The 21268-nt window shown below is 39.5% G+C and overlaps 1 protein-coding gene across 7 annotated transcripts; it reads left to right on the forward strand.

Moving 5' to 3' along the window:
* The first annotated feature begins 1193 nt into the window (after positions 1 to 1193).
* sun1 (Sad1 and UNC84 domain containing 1) lies at positions 1194 to 21152 on the forward strand. 7 transcript variants are annotated; one of them, XM_023957559.1, is made up of 23 exons: positions 3323 to 3617; positions 5389 to 5486; positions 11873 to 12061; positions 12231 to 12487; positions 13103 to 13339; positions 13461 to 13595; positions 13913 to 14041; positions 14611 to 14694; positions 15164 to 15274; positions 15402 to 15521; positions 15617 to 15710; positions 15971 to 16038; positions 16446 to 16627; positions 16723 to 16998; positions 17095 to 17187; positions 17667 to 17758; positions 17853 to 17997; positions 18106 to 18420; positions 18523 to 18607; positions 18970 to 19085; positions 19184 to 19351; positions 19445 to 19537; positions 19616 to 21152. In XM_023957559.1, the coding sequence occupies exons 2-23, from the start codon at positions 5410 to 5412 to the stop codon at positions 19730 to 19732; spliced, it is 3183 nt and encodes a 1060-aa protein (XP_023813327.1). In that variant the 5' UTR covers positions 3323 to 3617; positions 5389 to 5409; the 3' UTR covers positions 19733 to 21152. The 7 variants fall into 7 exon arrangements, with proteins under 7 accessions (XP_023813329.1, XP_023813327.1, XP_023813328.1 ...); XM_023957560.1 differs by lacking the exon at positions 3323 to 3617 and adding an exon at positions 3635 to 4167; XM_020705309.2 differs by lacking the exon at positions 3323 to 3617 and adding an exon at positions 4179 to 5048.
* Positions 21153 to 21268: the final 116 nt, after the last annotated feature.

Consider the following 21268-nt stretch of genomic DNA (forward strand, 5'->3'; position numbering starts at 1 on the left):
ACATCACAATGGACAGATTCTTTGGCTCTTCACGAGCTAAAGCAGCGAGGAACTGGTCACGATGAGAATCTGGATGGAGGGGTTATTATTTTAACTTCCTGATTTGTAAATCTAGAGACTTTTCATCCGGGACAGAGATCTTACCCAGCAATTCCGTGCAGGCAGATAGCACTTTATCCTTAGTCGCATGCTCTTGATTGTAGGACAGAAGGTGATGGCACAGCTGCCCACCAAGGAGCTTCTCTACCACTCTCTGCCTGCTTTCAGTTGGGGTTTCCTTTATGACTTTCTCCATCACTGAAAAGAAGCGCATTTGTTTTTTTTGTGTTTTCTGAAAAAGACAAAGTTGAATCTGACATACCTTGTGCTGCTTTCAGACAGCTTTCACAATTCATGTCTGGTAAGGCAAAAACAAACAAACAATTAAACAGTAAGGTGATGGCACAATTGAGCTAATCAATTAAAATGTTTGCAAGGTCTACTTACGGTGATCTTTCTTTTGAGCTTGTGTGGGAATAAAATAAAACATACAGATGAAAAAAAAAGAGATTTTCATGGTTTTTGATCGTAGACCAAACCCTGGGTAACAGCAGAAAAAGGAATGAGCCGTGTGAAGCTTTGATCAGCTTCCCTTTTGCGTAATGCGCTGGTGTGACCTCAGGGACAAAAGGATTCCTTCTCAGTCATTCACAGCATCACGGAAGTCCAGTTTTTCAGGTTATGTCTGTCTATGTAACTAGTGGTCTGCCTGTCATTTTAGGACCTTAAATCATTAAAAAAATAACTTCTGACACTGACCAGAAAGACAAAAAAAAGGAAAGAAAAGATTATGTTTTCTGACAGTTAAAAAATAGCATAAAGAAATGTTTGGAAAAAAGGGCTACGAGGTTTATGTCTACATGTCTAGTTTCATTTATAAATTAAAAAAACAACACTTTATGATAGTGAATAAAATTGAATGCTATGTTAAAAAAACGTTTTTATATAATTTTTGTTTTGGTTTTGCTTAAATATTTTTATTTTATTCAATTTTATTTTATTTATTTTATTTTAGGTGACCGCCAGGTGGCAATAACGTTCCAACATGCACACTTGCTCGGAGTTTACCAGGATTCGAAGGACGTCTCCCATATATGGTCATTTTTACTATTTAAGGGCTGTCCGTGTGGCGCGTGCGCATTAGTCAATTAAATGTTAGCCAATGAACGAAAAGAGTGACCTAGTGCGGAAAAAGCGAACGGAGCAGTTGAGTCGTCTTCTCTCGAAACAGCAAATGTGGCGCCTGTAAGCCAGAACTTCAGTGTGTGACCTGTTTACAGACTCGGTTCATCGAAGTTCAAGTGAGTATCTCGACGTCTGTGGGAAGATGATAATAGTGAATTAGTTCTCGCGCCAAGTACTATTTGGAACTGTCACGAGCGGCAAAGGAAGCTAACACAAAACATGATGCAGTCTTAAGTATTTTGTATCTTTAATCTTCTGTTAATCTGCCTATGGGCTGTGTCAGATACCTATAGTTACCCTAGTAACGTTTCTTCTTCGTGGGATTTAACAAAAAAATGTGGTTCTTGGTCATCTGTCGGCATTGGTCGGTAACCGTTAAAAGTAACACCATCAAACAGCCAGAGACTAAGTTGGACTCGCTTTGAGTTTGAGAAAAATAACAATAGTTATATCAATTTCAAACAAATTTCCTTCTTTCTGCATGTCACAAAAACACACCACATCTTGTCAACATTTTTTGGAACCTACTAATCGTATTAATTGAACACAGTTTACTACAACCGGATGAACCGGGATCCAAACCGAAAATATCTTCCACTCTTATATCATTTTGGCAGGCATGTGCAGTCTGATGTTAAATGCGAACTGAGACTGGGACTATTGAATTAGATCATTTGCAAAAGTTACGAGACAATTTTCTTCTGTCTGACTCTTAATTGTCCTTTCTTGTTTTCTTTTGAAATATCTTGTAATTAACAGTTATGTTGGTGTGAACAATGAACAGTATAATAAGTCTATTTGTTATTAGTTGGTTGTCTGGATTCATAAATGCAATAGTGGGATTTCTGCTCCTGGACCTCAGTCTCTGTACATCAGGGCTGGACGTCACCTTCAACGTTTGTTTTTAACCAAGGTCGTGTGGAAGAAGGTTTCTTCTCACTGAGATACCTGGATCCAAAGATTGATGGGACTCCAAGGGTTTAGTTGAAGGTGCGCTGTCATGTCTAAAGTGAAATCCAGCTTTTTAACTCACTTTGGCTGCTTCAAATCATGAAATGTGACCCCCTTGCTGCTCTGGAAATGTTTTACTTGCTTCAGGACCTTCTCTGTGGACAGCCACCTGACTGATGTGCTGATGCAGCCCTGTGCATCCTAACAGAGCAAGAAGTCTCAATTTATATTTTTGATTTAAAGTTGATTAACTTTTCCTGTTTGTCAGTTTATCATTTTAATGGGAGACTGACCTCACGTTCATTATACTAACTATAAACCTGTCCCATAAGATGGTTACCTGTTTGATTTTGGTTTTATTGTAAACTATTGGTTTAGACAAAGGTTTTTTGGGGCTAAAGCAGGAAGTTAACAAGCAAAAGTCTTGAGTTTGGGTTAAAATCACTAGACAGTCAAAGGTTAATATCCAGAAAAAAGCGCTGTTTTTTCTTTGACCAGCAGGTGGCGCCTCTTCCATGATTAAATGTTGGTTCAGTATGAATTAAGTGGCCAAAAATATCAGATTTATTCGCACATCTGTGTCAGCTTGTTGCAGATTGATCACACCTCAGTGGGAAAGATCCTCTTCCCGTAAACATGATGTACTCAAGCATGTAATAACTAATGCACTTGCTTTTGTAGTGAAAATGTTTAATTATGTACTGTTTTTTTAGGGTTGAAATGTAAAGCAGATTTGGAACATTTTTGATAGTTTTTATATGATATTTCATGCATAACAGCTTTATATATGTGTAATTTGAAGATGTACTCTTTCTCGTGTACTGATGGTTATTTATTAACAAGTTGGCCCCTTTATAGACTTAATCATTGACTATTTAAGACCATTCGGTCTTTTTGTGACACTTATTAATGAATATTTTACTTAAAAAAATGTTATTCTACCCTGACAGTTTGCATCTTTGTACACTTCTTCTCGAGGAAGATTCCGTTTTTCTGGAGGCTTTTTAAGTGTAAGGAGGAGATTTGGAACTGTCATATATCCGGGCAGCATCTCTTCAGTGGATGTCATATACAGCTCTGCTTTCCTCCAATAGATTTAAACTGGGCGCTCTGACCGACAATAGAGGGCCCGGGAGTGGGAGGATCAGCTCGGGAGAGATCCTTCTGGCTTTGTTACGCCAGGGAAGCCATTTTGGAAATCTTCTTGTTATGTATTAGCAGTTTGCAGTCTTGTCGTTGCAAGTAAACTTTTCTTTCCTACAGAAACGGCTTGTAAAAAGAACCGGGTGCGCGTAAAATAAAAATCCTTTTGGGAATTGGGCCACGGGAAGCAGGAGGGAAGTTTGCGCACCTTCACCTTGCGTGCGTTTTGACGCGCGGATTTTGCTCCCTTTGGATTACGCTTTTAAAGAATATAACCTCCATGGATTCAAACCACGCGGGCAAGTTGACATGTTACCACGAGTAACCTCCAACTGAGACTGTATTTGTGTGGGGCAGGCCTGTGCGCTCACTTAAATATGTCCTTGCTGCGCTCCTTTACCAACAACTGTTTTGACAGCTAACGCAGTGTCGGGCCCTGTTTCCTTAAGTACTTTTCATAGATAATAGTCTGCTTGGTTATCACATCTTTAGGTGTATAATTATTGGCAAACGCGCGTGCATGTATGAAGTGATGAATGGACGTATTGAGCAGAAATAATAATGGCGCGTCGTTGATCAAGCTTGTAAGTTAGCGCTGCGTAACTGACGTTGTTGTCCAACACATCTACATCTAAATTTAGCTCTGGGCAGCACCGACGCGTTACAGCCTTCACATGTTCCCCACACCGACGACCACTCGTAGTCATAGTAAAGTAAATATGTTTTCCTTTAGCTTTAACGGCGTTATTCTGTAGGACTGTTTGGATTCGTTGTCAGGTCGCCGCTGTTTGCCGTGTCCGTCGCAGGTAGTTTGCGTAAAGGAGGCAGCAAAACATACGCGTAAAAGAGGTAAAAACACAGCAAAGGAAAGGTGTCTTTTTACCCCTTATTGTTCAGCCTGTTTCGTCTAGATGAGGCTGTCTGTCCATCGTGATCAGGTGCACTGGTTTGACATGTGGGGAGAAATAATCCTGGCGGATTTGAAGTAGTTCCCTTGGATTTGGGGTATTTGTTTCCCTTTATCCGTCTTTTCGGCTTGGAGAGTTTTTTTCCCATTTAATCAAGATTAGGTTATGTGTTGAGTTTTTGGAACTGGATTTTATGAACAGACTTTTAAGTTCTGCTGTTTTACTTCTATTATAGTCAAACGCTATGTTAATGCACCCTTTATGAATGTTCATTTGTTTATGTTTTGTTATTGAATAAGATTAGTCTTTTTGTAAATTTGGATGCAGACTGGAGCTGCAGGTGCAGTAGAAAAACTGTAGATATGAAGTCAACTTTGTACTGTTAAAATATACATTTATAAGTATTGATCTTTAGCTATCTTTGTTGGAAGATTGCTTGAATCTCTTGTTGGAAGTGTTGGCAAGTTGCAATAGCAAGCATATTGCAGCAACATGCTGTTTGCTCACTGTTCTCATAAAGGAGGTTTCTCTCAACTCTCAGACCGTTGCTTCCCGCCCATTCCTTCACAGCCTGCCCCACCCCTCTGCTCCTTTACAGTTTCATAATACCAAGCTTACTTGCAGTCACTGTAGGGACTTGCTGTCCTGCTGTGTGGTCTGCTTAGTCCAAATAGAAAGAAGATTGCCTTTTTTTTCTCTCCTGTCTCCTTTTTCTATCATCCAAAGCCTGTTGACTGCCAAGAGAAGAAGAAATCAGCTTTTTTTAAACTGTTTTTGCTGGTGTTTTAGTCTACGTTGACCAGAAGCAGCATGCAGGACGAGGTTGGCTAACTCTCATTCACAGTAGCGTTGTTGTGTTTTGAATAGAGGGGATGTCCAGAAGCTCCCATTAGGATCTGCCTGCAGTGGACGTCCATGGTGACTTCCTTTATCACTGGTGTATGAGTTAATGTGGGCAGAGTCAAAGAATTAGCTAGATTTATTTGCAATGTGCAGGTAAATTTCTCACCAGTTGTTAAACATGTGAGAACTTGCATTGATTGGCAGAACAGCCACACTAAGAGACAGGCTGAACCAAGCAGGGAAGATGTTTTTTGTTTTTCTCCTGAAGTCTCAGCTGTGATTTTAAAAAGAACTGTGCCTTACGTCCTCACTTTTTCAGTTTAAACAAAGAAGAAATACCATGGATTTTTCCCAGCTTCACACATACACGCCTCCACAGTGTGCCCCGGAAAATACTGGCTATACATACTCTCTCAGGTGAGACCCTAGTGCCGGTGCTGCAGAACGCTGGCAGCATCAAATATGTCTATCAATGACATGAGGTATACTATTCAACTTGAAATTGAGCAATGCCCTTTCTGTTTCCTGCTTATTAATTTTTGAGGTGTGGCAGAAATAACAATTGTCTTTCAATAGAGGTATGTGCTGGTGGTTTAGATGAGTCAGTTTCGTTGTGACTTCAGTTGGGGGCGTTTTTCTCCCATCAGAAATTGGGAAACATTGCACAAAACACTAGGCCTATTACCAGGTTTCATATTTACATATCCCCTTTTTTCCATTTTATGAAAATGATGGCGCCTGTTTGGATTTAGCGTCCCTCCCCATCTCTCAATCATGCTTATGATGGATGCTAGATTTCTTTCTCTTCATCAGAGCACACACACTCTTAACCTAGTCAACTCTTCCTCAGAAAGGTCTGTGCATGTAGAAGAATGCAGTATTTTTCAGAAATGTCAACTTCATGCCAACAGCTAAGAGACTACAAAAAGGTATTTAGGGTTGGGTTGGGATTTATATCACTGCGCTTTGTTCAACTTTTAACCTAAGAGTAAGAGTGATTGACAGTTGAGGTATAGCAGATCTCATGGGAAAAATATGAAAGCTATTTTTCTTTCTTTTTTTAATAAGAAGACCAAAAAAAGTTTGGGCTTGGTTATGGATTTATATTGTGTGCTCTTTTCTACCAACTGGCAAAGCTGGACTGCAGTTTCTGCTGGACTTACTGCAGTGTGGGAAAGTCAATATGCTTAAATCCAGCTTATTTTTTCCCCTTTTTCTGCTTTTATTATTTTCTTTATGTAATAGTTGACTGTATCAACTTTAAATGTTGACGCTTTAGAATGGTTTTACATCTTAAAAGATTCATTCAAAGCATATAAACAATTAAATAATGGGGGGAGGGGTGTTTCTAATTTTTTTCTAGTTTTAGTGCCAATTCTTGTAAAGTTGAGTTCTGGTTCATTTTTTTTTTCTCTTTTGGGTCATCTTTTGAACAAATGGAGAAAAGCTAGTTTCACCCCCGACTGGAATCTGTTTGGTGACTGAAGTGCTGGAACAAGCTAAGCTTGTTCCCTTGAATGCAGTCAGCTGAGAAGCTATTAATGAACCACACTGCCACAAGTGTCCCCCTGATCTCAGGATTAGACTAACAGTTTATGCCTCTTTACTGTTAAAGAAGTCCAAGGTTTCACTGGTTAGCGTCTGTAAGAGGCTGCGGGAACCAACCAGGTAAACTAAACCAAAAGCAGTTTCACATCTGTGCTTGCTTTTGAGCTGTAGAACGGCTGCTCAAAACCTGTTGAGAGCTTCGGCTGAAGGGTTTTGGCGCACGCGTGTGTGTGTAGTGTGTGGTTTACAGTTCAAACCGTCCAGGATGGATGGGGTCAGGTGACAGAAGCGGTTGGTCCATCTGTTGTCAAATCTCAAAGGGACAGAGGCAAGTTTTGTAGCACAGAACGTCAGCACAGTCAAAGTGTGAGAGGACAGGCGTCCATTAGGAGAGAGAAACTACAAGAATCTTGTGCTTAGTTCATTTAGAAAATGTAAAAATACAGCGAGGACAAGCTTAGTCTGAAAAGGAATTGCTTTAAAGACTTTAGTGAGAGTTGTCTTTGAATGCATACAGATGTGTTTTACAGTCTGAGATGATCACACTCTGCAGCCTTTACAATATTAAACTACCACAAATAGTAAGTCTTTGCAAAAGCTTTTGCAAGCTTGATGTAATTTCAAGCTTCTTTTTTTTTCGATCTTGTATATCTGATTTTCTTGTGTAATACAGTAAGCATCAAATGGGTTTTATAGAAAATAAAACCCATTTACAAACATTTGACAAACATTTACAAACATTTAAAACAAAACCCATGTACATTTTACTGTTTTAATTATCAGAATGTGAGGATTTCATATCAAGAAAAAGATGTTTGATGCACCCAGATACTGGTGTGTGTATTGGGTCGCACACAGCTTTCATATTTTATGATGTTAGAAGTAGGTCAGTGGGGCTTCAGATGCATGTCATCTTGTTTTTTTCTTCCATCATTTGTGATAGCTTGATTTTTATGACTGTAACCTGTAGTACAGACAAGTGCTATTCAATTCTATAAAGGTGTAGTATATGCAGGGAAGTAATTTATATAATGCTGATGCAGAGAAGCCCTTATGTATAGTAAAATACGTTTTTTTCGATCCGATAAATTAATAATGAATGCGTTTTGATTTCTCCATGCAGACTGATGCAGCTGAGGCTGATGCAGCTGGACAGTTGTTGCTTCCTCTGCAGTCGCAGTTGTTGTTGCATGTGCTCGATGTGTCTCAACACCTGCGCCACCAGCCAAATAACTAACAAATGACAGCAGCTTGAGTTTAGAAAGACGACTTTTGCCATACTTATTTCTTTCAGCCTTTCTTAAGAACTTTTAAACTCGTCCCTGTCGAGTCATATAAGTTTAAACTGTCGACTTTTATACATCACTTTGATGTTTGGCCCTTGGATTTTTTTATTTTACAGTCTTTGGAGATGATTTTGCTCTTGTTCAGCTAATAATCAGTTCTGTTTTTTTTTTTTTTAGACGAGGGTCCTGTTTGAACTTGTCCCCATGGCAACGGAGAAAACCTTTAATGGCACTCTGTAGTACTTTGTGTTGGTGAATGAAGGATATCGCCCTGAAGGGAAATGCTGTCTGAGAGGCAAAATGAGATTATGCTGGAAGAATCTTAATATTGATGAGTCAACTTTTTCAAGTTTTTCTTCCTCTGTAGAACTGAGTAAATATGCTTTATCGCTTAAGGGCAAAATGTGCTAAGAATGTTGAAAGGAGACAAGAAGTAGCAAGAAAAGCACAGCTGAATGAGAGCATAGTACGGTAATGAGCCCCCCACTTTATTAATAACTGTACTTCAGCAAGACTAAAGCAGAAAACACTTCATTAAATACAGTGTTGTTGCACTAAAGTGCCTCAAGAGGACCTCTAAAACTACACCTTCTGTTCTGTTCTTCTGTTCTTCAGAAATGACTTGCATTTGAAAAATTTGAACCGGCTTGTTGTCACAGTAAATTTGATAAAAGCTCCAATCTATGCAGCGATGAAAAGGTAACCAAATTGGTGTGATTTTAAATTTGAGAAATATTTGCAACATTATAAGGCTTATTCATCATTCATTTCTGCGCTTAAAGCCCAAACCTCCTCCTTCTGTTTCTAGGAGATCTAGGATGATTAATAGGTGACAATAGATCCAGACAGAGCTTGCAGCTCCTCTGTTTTCTGACGCATGACACACCTTCAAAAAGTTACAACATCTGCACTTTCCTGAAAGCTCCAAAATATTGGGCAAAGAAGAAATGTTAAAACTGTCTCACACTTACCATAACCTTTTGGTTATTAAATTGTGAAAATATTTACAATCAGTGACTTGGAAAACGTTTGGCCTTAAAACACCCGTCCTCTGCTGTGTGAATTTAAGGTTAAATACGCTGACAAAATGTAGAGCAGAGCTTTTGCAACCACATTCTAAATTTTAATGCTGAGATTTACAACCCACATGTTTCCCATAACCTCCGTTTAAAATGTGTTTGTGCTCGCCTCCATGAATAGTAGTCAGAATGTGGAGAAAGTGAGTTCCTAATTAAACTCACTGCTGTAGACTGAAAGCTTACAGCTTATTTTAAACTAAGATAAATACAAACATGTTTTTCTACTTAAAAATACATTTCTTGCACTGCCTTAATAAAATAAAGATTTTTTTTAAATTGTGATATTTTGAATGTTTTCTTATTGCTTCAACGGTTTTGGATTCAAATGATATTGCAGCCAGAATTCAAGCTTTCATTCATTCTGAAAATAGTTGGTTGATGAACTGATGAGGCTTTAAAAAAAATCATTTGTAAGATACAAGACATGGCAGATTCATTTTAGATTTGTCATGGCTGCTGGCTACACCGACAAACTGTCTTGTTCTATTTCCTAAATTCCCGCCCTTCCCTGTGTGTACACAGGAGATTTGGCTCAGGATCTAACTTAAAAGCTTGGAAAGATTTTTTATTTGCTTTTTGCTGTAGGCCAGATTTACTGGATTAACTGCTTATGCCGCTCATTTGGCAATAACACGTTTGCAAATAAGTTTGAAAAGTCTTTTTCTGTTTTGAATTTGTCTTTACATTCTTTTTTTTAAAGTTATTTAATTTCAAGATTTTGCTTTTTAATCACAATACAAACCTGTGAAACATTCACAGAAGAGCATTCGATTTCCAAATGATGAGCTGTTTACCCCTTTAATCTGAAGTTCATTTATCCCTTTAGTTTTAGTTTTTCAACGCAAAGGAAAGTCATAGAATAATATTTAACCTTCGAAGACTAAAGTGTTACCAATATGATACAGAATTATTACAAAGCTACAAAACAAAACCTGAACAGACACAATCTGTCCACCTTTTATTTTTGAAGTTGGCAAAACTAAAAGAAAATTAATGTTTTTTGTCCTTACAGTATCAATATTTTATTATTTATATTCATAACCTAATATTTTTAAGATGACCAGTCCTATAAAATTAAGTTTTAAAGAACTGGAAAAAATGATCAAATTTAATGGGATGACTTCTGCTAAATATAAAAATGATGCAAACTGACTGATCTGTTTGAACTTCTTTGGTCCTGACTACTCCACAAAAGCTTTGCATAGCGTTTTCCTCTTTCATGGCTTCCTATTGCTCTTTTTTTGTCATTTTGTTCTAAAACCTAAATATTTTTGCCTTTGCTGGAAGCTGGATCTACTTTTGCTGTTTCTACTAAGCTTTTTGATGCTGATGAGCATTTCTTCCAGTCAAATAATCAGGGCTTGGCAAGTCTGAAAGAGGGATTATAATGATCAGAATCTGCGTGCTTCTTCCTGCAGCACAGAATCCCTGTGCACCAGGGGTACTTTGAGTCTGCCCTGTAGTTCCTCTAGATCCTGTATTCTGTTACTGTGCAATCTTATGTTAATAAACTAGGATTGTGTTGAAGTCAGCACTCGTGAGCCCACGACGGTTAATTAAGCTCAAATTTATAGAGCATGCTCAGTACAGACTGTCTGCGTGCCCACAGTGTTCAAAATCATAAAGAGAAAAAAAACACAAGTTACCCAGGATTGACTCGTAACATTGTAAAAACATTCAATTTATCGAATTTAAGAATTTAAATATTTGACTGGGAAAAAAAAACAAACTACAAATACAGTTTTTGGTTATCCTTTTTTCAAACTGCATCAAATGAATCTAGTGTTTTTTAGCTGGTTGCCAAGAGTTTATGAAAGTTTGTTTCGAAATAGTTTTTTTCTTTATTAAGGTCAATTAAAAGTGCCTTTGATTAGACTTTCTATGTTTCCCAAAAAGATCAACTTTAGAGCACAACAAGAATGGAGTCACCATGTGCATTGTGTAGAAGAGCCAGTTGGCTGAGCAGACAGTAGACTTGCTGGGAAACAAAAGCACATAATTGGCTCTCACTGGGAGGGTGTAATCCATTGGAACCACAGGGAGGGTGAGGGAGAAACCTGCACAATGCAAATACGTGCACATTCGCACACATTGCAATGTGGTCCTGAGACTTTGGCCCCACTATTCAGAGTCACCAACTTGGAACTGCGTGACTGGGCCATAAATCTGACAGCTCTTGCATAAAAAGAAAAAGTAAAATTACAGAAAGAGGTTTGTTTTGGTCTCACCAGGTTCATTTCACCGTTTACTTTTCACTTTTCTGAACATGCCGGAATGAAGAAAATTCATACTTTAGCGTTTAACAGTGTCTGCTTTCAGCGTTGACTCAGTCTGGTGGGTGTGCCCCATTGAGTGAGTCATGGTGTGTTTCCACTTACTGTTGGCTCAACATTTTTTTTCCATTCAATCCCCTAACATGCAGATGTTTACTTTCCTATCTGTCCAGTTTACTTTAGGGGAAGCTCTGAGCCTTTTGTCAAACTCTTTGAGATATTCGTTTCCGGTCACAAACTTCTGCTGCAAAGAACAATCGTTTAACGGCTTAATGGAAAAAAAGGAGTTTTTATCTGAGGGTGGGAAGCATTTCTGTGATTCCCCCCCTCCCCTTTTGTTGTTTAAGAATAAAGTTGTAATATCTTTAAATTAATCCTAGGACATCTTAACGTGATCCAAAGAACATCAACAAGGAAAAAAAATCATTTGTTTAAAGTCACCAAGTTAAATATAGAAACTACAGGAAGTGCAGGTCTAGAACAAACATAGCACCAGCTGGAGCAAATATAGGAAGTGGATTTCTGTTTCTCTTTTTAATTTTTAAAATCTTGACTTTTATCTAACTTTTCTGCTTGTGCTTCTTCTTCCTCCTCTTCCTCCTCTTTTTTTGTGTCAGTTCCAGCTACTCCACTGCAGCATTAGAGTTTGAAAAGGAGCACCAGATTGCTCCTGTGTACGAGTCGCCCAGAATGTCACGGCGGAGCCTGCGCCTGCAGAGCGGCGCCACTCACTATGGCAACGAGGGCCTGGCTGATCACTGCCATAACCAGAACAGCAGCTACAACAGCACCAGCAAAGAGATGCGGTACGTCTATGATTAAATACTCGACAATTGTAGCTCAGCCTATCTAAGTAAATCTTTGTGTTGATGACTAATTACTCTACTAGCTGCTTGGGACAAAATATAACATCTGCATACATCTGCATATAGGAGGGCTAATGCTTATACTCACTTCCTATCTTTGCGTTTTCAGGACGCTTCGGAGCCGAAAGCAGCAGCAACAATCTTTGTCCAGCTCGATGTCTTTATCTTTGAGCCAAGTGGCCACACCCCGGCAAACCCTATCCTTCTCAGCTGTCAGCACCCCGATTGATGGAAGCAGCAGCAGAGTTCAGGAGAGCAGCACAGAGTTTGAAGCATCTCAGCTCACATCTGTTTATAGCAGATCTCACACGAGGAAACAGACTGTCTCCACTATCAGCACCACCACTACAGTGGATTTATGCAGGGGTCAGTGAAGAAGGACACATTACTCACAAAAGACCTGCCTTTCTTTTCAAGCATTGTCATCTTTTTGAAAAATTCACAAGATTATTTAATAGATCATTTGATGAGTTTCATTTATTTCTTGAGCCTTTCTCATGAATAATATTCATCTATTTGAATCATTTTTAGTTAACTGAGTTTTGAAACTCAACCTGCCATATTTGTCACAAATCCTGGCTATAAACAACTCTCTAACTACCAAGAGTTATAATTTGTAGTCTACTAATTATAAGCTGTAAGTAAAATCATAAATAGTACAAAGAAATGTTTTAATACTGAGCCTAATGGGGTTCTTACCATATCAACAGCTCTAAAGTTGTCTAAGTTACATTGTTTTTTACCATTTTAGTTGAAAAAACTACTTTCAGTTTTCACAAGTGTGCATTGCATGTATATATTTTTTTATTAATTCATTTAATAATACGTTTTAATAGTTTTAGCTAAACAATAAGCTGAACTCAAAGCTTCTGCTTTATTTTTACTTTGCCAAAATATACTTTTCCAGAGCAAAGATAGAATTTGCATTAGAGCAACCGCATTGTAATAAACTACTTTTGTTGTCGCGTCTTTCTTCTGTAGGTCAGAGCTCAGCTCAAAAATCAAACGTCAACGGCAAAGCCAGCGCGTCGAAATCCCACATGGCACTCAGCAACGGATACATCTGCAACAACTGCTCTTTACACGCTCAGAAAACAGACGCTTGCATGTCAAATTCGTCATGCCAGGCTCAAGAAGTCTCCACTGAAGCCCTCTCCTCCACATCCTCGCCCTTCACCAGTGTGTACACCAGAGACAGGAGTCGAAAAAATAAGACCGGTGAGGAGGCGGAGTTAGGCTATAACACACATACTTTCTTTTCTGCCTTTTTCCTGACTTCATTATACGGTTCAAGCTCGGAAGTTAACAAGAATGTAAAGTCAACACTGTCTTTCTGCAGGTGTCCTGATGTCAGTGTCCAACACATGTATGCACTACAGCAAACAAGCCCTGACCCCCGTAGTATCCTTAGTCACTCTTCTCCTCAGTAGTGTGGTTCAGCTGGGATCAAAGGCTGTAAGCCTGTCAGGAAAAGGTACCCAGAGAAACTTTCTCTACTCCTCCTTTCATTTTACTCCCTCATCGTCCACCCTTTGTGGTGTAGCTCAGTCCTGCTCATTGGACACTTCATCTATATCCTCATTTTTCATATTATTCTCCCATGTTTTGTTGTGTTTTATGTACAGTTTTTTTTTCTTTTGTAAAATTTTTCTTCACGGACTATTTTCTTTCTTTTCTTCGCTTTGGCCCACCTTTTGAGATTTGGTTTAAATGTTTTTTGATGTGAGCCGTGTGTCTGTTTTTGTAACATAAATGTACATTTTGACCAAGAGTGAACTTATTTGTCACCAGGTATTCTCACAGCCTTTTTGGACTCAGTGAGACGAGCGTCATCTTCCAGTTTGTCCAAAATGTGGATATTTAGGTCAAACATTCTCCGCAGGATGATGGGCTCCTCGGAAAAACGCTATGAAGAATCAGGTACTTGATGTTGCCGGCTCTGCAGCTGCTCTCCTGCTAATGATATTAGCTTCCTTCTCGGGAAGTCACTCCTTTATTTAGTGAGATGAAACCTCATCCAAACTGAGAATCTCATCCTTTACTTCTCTCGTCACATGCTTGTATCTGACTTTCACACTCTTCCACCCCTCTCTTTAGGAGGAAATGCTGTAAAAACAAAACTAAGCAGACCAACTGTTTTCTGATTGACAACATTCTTTTCATTTTTCGTTCAAACTAGCTTTAGAGCAGGTATCCTTAAAGGACAACAAGACAGTGATGAAGTTCTATAGTGATCTACATTTGTATGTTTGTACGATTGAGCCTCAGATTTCAACAATCCTAAAAAAGGCTGCCTTATTAAGCTTTATTAAACTATGCTTTTAAATTTGCTTTGATTCAGTTTTACTCTCCAGGACGCAGCAGCTGTTGTGATTTAATATAAAAATTAACTTTTCTTCTTTTTATGAATGTTCTTCTGTCTCTTTGATCCTGTTTTCCTGTATGAAAAGGTGTTAAATGTTCAAAGAAAATCTGTTTGTGTGTTGCAGCACATTCTTCTTTTTCTGGAAGCATAAATGTAAACGATCAGGCGACGGACGATTTATCGCATCTGAATCTCAACGGCTCCCAGTGTAAGCTCCAACACACACACACACACCTAACACACACACTATGGGTTCTGACCGTTTGTTTTTCCAAGTGCGCTCGTGACTGACGGAGTCAATGATATGCGTGACCTCTGTCAGAGCCACAGAGCAGAGGTTGTGTGAACCTCTTTACCTCGTCAACAGCCTCTTGACTGTGGTGACCTGCAGAAGCGTCTTTAAATCTAGAGACTACTCCAGATCTACTTTAGGATTCACTTCAACCTCCAAAAGAGCCTCATTAATCCCAATTCTAAGTGACATTTCCATCCTAACATCTCTGTATGGCTTTAGGTACGCAGTGGAAATACGGCTTTGAACTTTTATGGCTTGAACAATTATGGCTTTATTGAAGAGTTTTCTGTTCAGTTTGATCAATTACTGCAACTTTGTTCACCTCTCTTTTTATTTTTTCCCCCTTTTCTTATCTTGGTATCTGTCGTGCTGTTCTGAACAGGCAATGACGGTACAGGGAAGCATTATTCTGCAGCCAACACTGTCCTCCTCACAGAGCGTTCCAGGTCCAAAGGTGTGGTGGGAGCATTGTGGAGTGTCCTTCTTTTTACAGGTTAAACAACACTTAGTTATCTTTGTATGAAAAAATACATTGAAATATCTTTTTTTTATGCTAAAAAGTGAAATTCAAGTAAACAGTCTAACAGATTTAGATTTTCTTCATTAACTTTGTCTTCCAGGTTACTGTCTCCTGCTGCCAGGTTACTTTGTGGTGAAAGCTAGCAGCGCATTGGCTTCAGGGTTTTACTCAGGAGCAAAGAATCTGCTTTCATGTTTGTGGCTTCTCATGACAACCCCAGGTGAGTATCACGCACTTAAAATATTCACCCTCACTTTAGTGAGGACATTTTGAACAGCATTGTTTTTATTTAAAATTTTTTCTCCATGCACTCAGTGAAAGCAAGCAAAGGTTTGCTTTGGTTCCTTGGGCAAGGATGGTACCAGCTGGTGTCTCTGATGTCTCTCCTCAACATCTTCTTTCTGACACAGTAAGCATCTGTTTAGTTCAAAATATTTCAGCACAAACAGAAATTATTTTTAGCTTTATCATGTTTGTCTCAAATCAAACAGTTTTTTCCAAATCTAAAGGGTTTTAAATAAGTTTTAATAGTCGGACCATAAAAATAAATATTTGATATTTTGCTGTTTAATTTCTAAAAGTAAATCCAGAATGAAGAGAGCAGATGGACAGGATAAAGCATTTTCTTTGACCAGCTGTGTTTTTTACTGAATGTGTTTTTTTATTTTGGTCTGTCAGATGTGTTCCCAGACTCTGGAAGCTCCTGTGGTTTCTTTTACCCTTTTTACTGCTCCTTGGTGAGTGTCTTTTTTTGGGTTTTTTTTTTTACCTTCAGAGATGTAACCCATTTTAATTCAGTGAGCACATGGTGAAAAATCTCTCTGTATAGAAGCAGTGAGTGTCCTAAGCCTCCCCAGAGTCTGCTGCAAAGCCAGCTGCAGATTTGGGTCAAGTTCCTCAGAGCTTTGCCGTAGTTCAGACCTGCTCTGACAAAAACAAACCAAATAAAAGTTGATCTCATATAGAAGCTAGTAAATACATCTATTAATACCAATGAAATGTGATTATAGTCAGATTTAATACTATTTTAGGTATATCAATGCATTATTTCATATAGCGAAGTTGATAAGATTAAATGGTTAAGACCTTGCTTTCTGAGTTGTTTGGTTGGAGTTTAAACCTAAAACCTGAACCTTCTTTGTAGTTTTGTGGTTGTGGGGTCCGTCCGCTGCCACTCTGTTCGCCTACCTTCCAGCCATAAACCTGACCGAGTGGAACCTTGCATCTGCATTCTCCTTTTCCAACTTTAAGAAGATCCCAGCTTCGGTCCCTGTAACTGAGCCTCCAATGAAGCAGGCTCCAGTCGCCCCGGTCTCACAGGCTACGGTAACTATTACTGATGCTGTGATGAAGAAAAGTTAACAAGTCTTTTGTTTGAAATCCCAAAACGTGTGTGTTTCTGTCTACATCTCCACCCTCAGCCGGTTCTCCCCCCTTCTACGACCTTGAATGTGGATTTAAAGCGTCTTGAAGATGTGGAGCGTCAACTGGCACTGTTGTGGGAGCGAGTTAAGCAGGAAGACGAGCAGCAGGACCAGCGTCACCAGGACATCTTTAGCCTCTACAGCAAACTGAAGGAGCAGCTGCACATGCAGACCAACAGGGAGAGCCTGGGAGTGTGGGTGTCCTCACTCCTGGAGGAGCGACTCAGTTCGCTGAGAGAGAAACTAGAGCAGGAGAACACACAAAGAACACAGGTAGGAGGATGAAGAGAACAGCGTGACGGGTTTACAGGTTGACCCCTTAGACTTTTAGCATTCTTAAAGCCCGTGGAATCTTGTTGTTCTGTGCAGAATGAAGAGCAGCAGGAACAACGACAGGAGAGTCAGGCTGTCCGGCTTGCTGAATTAGAATTGCTGCTCAAAGCTTTGTCTGGTAAAACGGAGGTGAGAAAGATGGATTTTCTGTATTGGAACACTTTAATTTATGTCTTCAGAATATAGGAAATAAATGTAATGGCTGATTCACAAGATATGTAGTTTTCTTTTCTATAAATAGCCAACTTTCAAATTTGTTCGGTATATTTCATAAACAGTTATATACAGTAACCAAATTTTAAATATAAATAATAAATTATTAGCCTAAGTGATGAATGAACGAGAATCAAAAAAGCAACAGCTTTAAGGACTAAGAAAATTGATGAAGAGAGCTGAAAGCATTCACATAAAAACAACCGAGAGCAGCTAAGAGCTCAGTTTGACGTAAGTGTGCCAAAAAACTTTTGCGTTGCCTCAAAAAGAAGTTTTCCATTTCAGAAGCAGACTGCTTTTCTCAAGAAAAGTGTCATATCAACAGCAGCTGTCTCTGTGATGAAGGTTGAACGCTGTTTTTCTTGGTTTGACACTTGTTTGTGTGTGTATTACAGGAAATGCAACAGAAGCAGCAGCAGTATGAGCACTGGAAGGAAGAGAAGGAGAAAGAGGTTGTCACACCAGCAGCAGCAGAGACACCTGTGAGGTACAGAAGCTGAGACCAATGCTTTCACCTTTAAATCTAAACGTGGACGTCTGCCGCTTCTATGATCTGACATGTTGTTTGTGTCTTCCCTCAGCGCGGGTGTGCAGCAGGAGGACCATGATGCTCTGCTGGTGGAGGTGCAGAGACTTGAGGCGGAGCTGGTTAAAATCAGACAGGAGTTACAAACAGTTGTTGGATGTAAGGGGAAGTGCGGGCAACTGGACACACTGCAGGAGACGGTTAGTTGGGCCTTTTAGTCCGCTCCGTGTACCATCACTGAAATCCACTTTTGATTTGATAACAACCAGCATCTGTAAATGACTTTATTTCTGCTTTATCCGCTTCAGATATCTGCACAGGTGTCGTCGCAGGTGCGCAGAGAGCTGCAGGCGCTTTTCTTTGGCGCCGGTGGATCAGAGGACCAGCAGGGCGAGGTACCAGAGTCCCTGATCAGCTGGCTGTCCCAACGCTACGTCGGCACACCCGACCTGCAGGCGGCGCTGGCCTCACTAGAACTGAGCATCCTGAAGAATGTATCGCAACAGCTGGAGCTCAGCCGAGCCCAGACTCTGACTGAAGCGGAGTCCAAAACCCAAAACATGGTTCAGACAATCACTGGGACTGTCCAACACACGTCCTCATCGGAGGGACTGACGGAGGAGGTAACGTTTATATACTCGTTATTATAACTGTTTTTTATGTCAACAGCGTAATTGTCATTTTTAGCTATAAAGTAATGGAAGTTTTTTTTTTTTTTAACTCAGCAAGTGAAGCTGATTGTCCAGAATGCTCTGAAGCTGTTCTCCCAGGACAGAACAGGCCAGGTGGATTACGCCCTGGAGTCTGGAGGTAGGAAGAAAGTCATCTGGTCATCAGCCCTAATTCAGGTCACTAGTGCTTTAAAGTGATTACCAAGTTAGATGTTGCATAACATCTCAGTGTATGTGTAATGCAATAAGGGTTCAGGCATAAGCAGGCTGGAGGACAACAGGGTATTACCTGATATAGCTCCCTGCTCCATTGTCCAGATACTTCCTTCTGTCTGTTGACCAGACTGATGCGGATTTTCCCAGCTGTGCTCAAAATATGTTATTGCTTCTCTAACATTTGGGTTTGAATTGCATTTCACCAACATGGTCAGCAAAAAATAAGGGGGTAATGCTCACACTGACAGCAGTAGCATCACTCTTTGAGTTTCTGTGCACATTCAGGTGGCAGCATCCTCAGCACTCGCTGCTCTGAGACATACGAGACCAAGACAGCCCTCATGAGTCTGTTTGGCCTGCCGCTCTGGTACTTCTCACAGTCTCCACGTGTTGTCATTCAGGTGAGAAACCTCAAAGGGATTTATTTTATCCAATAGTTAGAGGAGCTGCCGAAAAAAATAGAACTAACGTTTTTTTTGGCTTCCCATCTTTTTAACAGCCGGATGTGTATCCTGGTAACTGCTGGGCATTTAAAGGCTCTCAAGGTTATCTGGTGATCAGGCTCTCCCTAAGAATCCTACCAACATCCTTCTGTTTGGAGCACATTCCTAAATCTCTGTCACCTACTGGAAACATAACCAGTGCTCCACGCAACTTCACTGTCTTTGTAAGCGATGCTGGCAAATATTCATATAAGGGAGTTTTTTTTCTAATTCAAGCACGAGTCTGTTATAGTTATGATGTGCATTTTTATACGTAGGGTCTAGATGATGAGTACCAAGATAAAGGAAAGCTGCTCGGCCACTACACTTATGAGGAGAACGGGGAGGCATTACAGATCTTCCCTGTAAAGGTAAGTGGCATTATCACTATAGACGAATCTCTTGACAGGCGTTAAGAGACACTTCCTGTTTGTTTGGTCTGTTTTTAGGAGGAGAATGACAAGACTTTCCAGATTATCGAGGTGCGTGTGCTGTCCAACTGGGGTCACCCTGAATACACCTGCCTGTACCGCTTCAGAGTCCATGGAGAGCCACGGCCCGAGTGATGCAGACATCACCAAGCACATCAACAAACAACGTTAAACCGTCTCTGTACATAACACTCACTGTTTCTTCAAAGCCAGGGGGATTCTGGAGTGTTTGTGCGTGGCACACAGAGGTTGTGGATACTTGAAGGGATGTGCCCAGAGTGACTTGGGGAGGTGAAGCGCTGGAGTGTCGAGGAATATGTGGAGAAACAGAACGTCGGACGAACCTCCCAGCCCCCTTTCATTGCACTGAAGCTGCTCTTGAGGACACTAAGTTTGCCTGAGCTGACAAATCCAGCCCTTCAATTCATGCAGGATGGTGGGTTTGGGTTCACAGTCTCCTTTTCTTTCTTCACATGCTGTTAGCATCCCTACATTTTCTGTTTATTTGCATTTTCTCAATAAGAGATCTCCTTTAGGAAAAAGACTTTTAGCCCTTTTCCTGAGATTCTGTCCAGTCAGGTGAACTCACCACAGATATGTTGGCTTCACTACATAATGAGCTCAATTTCATGCTTTCTTACATCCATAATAGGCTTTTTCAGAACTGAACATGATGCCTTTGGACAAGCTCTGAATGTCAGCTCAAGTGGAGCTACGATGCAAGTTTCCTTTAATCATATGACAACACTAAAACCACTGACCTAAGCTCTTTTTGATTAGTCCTGAGTCTTCATGTGTACATTACATGGAATCTATGTCTAATGATGGCTAGACTCAAGAAATAATGCAAACATGTGACTCCTCAAGAAGCATTTACCACTATGCTCAGTAACTTTTGCATCGTGGTTGTAAAAGGTTTTCCTTCCTGGATCTTAAAAAATGCATTTCTTCTGTAGACAACCGTGAGCTTTTATTCCTTTCTATTTCTTTATTTTTTTTTGTCAGAAAATGTCCTTTTTCTCGCATCAGCTCACAACTCTAAAACTTTTGAAGGAATGTAATCTGTACATTTTACTGTTGATAGTTGGTCCTTTATATTAAAAACTTTTATCAGTGTTGCTTTCAAAAAATAGTTTTAAAAGTCATTATTTTTATTGTATTATTTCTACTGTTACTTATGGTTTTCCTTTCTTTTTGATTAGTTGCGGATTTTTGGATTGAAAGGATGCACTGCAAGAAATTGTCAAAAGGTTTATGGGCAAGGTCTTTATAATTTGTTTAAAAATGGGGTATATTTGCATCTATGAGTAAGTCTAAAATGTTATTTGTAAAAAAGGTTTTCTTCAATATTTTATTTATTAAAAAGTTTATTAGTGGCTGCAAAGTCTTGAGTAACTGCAATGTATATTTTTGTCAAAAGGTGTTCAGTGCATTTTGAAATCTTTTTTGTTAATTTTTTTTTTAGATAAATTGCTATTTTTGTTCATTATATTTTGTCATGAGATGACTTAACCTGCTTTGGAATATAATTCAATAAACCCATTTCCAGAAAAAACTTTGTTTTTTGTTGAGTTTTGTTGGTTCAATTTAAAAAAGAAAAAAATCCTTTTTAGTGCAAATGTTAAAATGTACATTCAATATTTCTTCAAAATGCGTGTATCCCAAGTGACA

The sequence above is a fragment of the Oryzias latipes genome, chromosome 8 (genome assembly GCF_002234675.1).
Source record: "Oryzias latipes chromosome 8, ASM223467v1".
In the NCBI taxonomy this organism is placed as follows: domain Eukaryota; kingdom Metazoa; phylum Chordata; class Actinopteri; order Beloniformes; family Adrianichthyidae; genus Oryzias; species Oryzias latipes.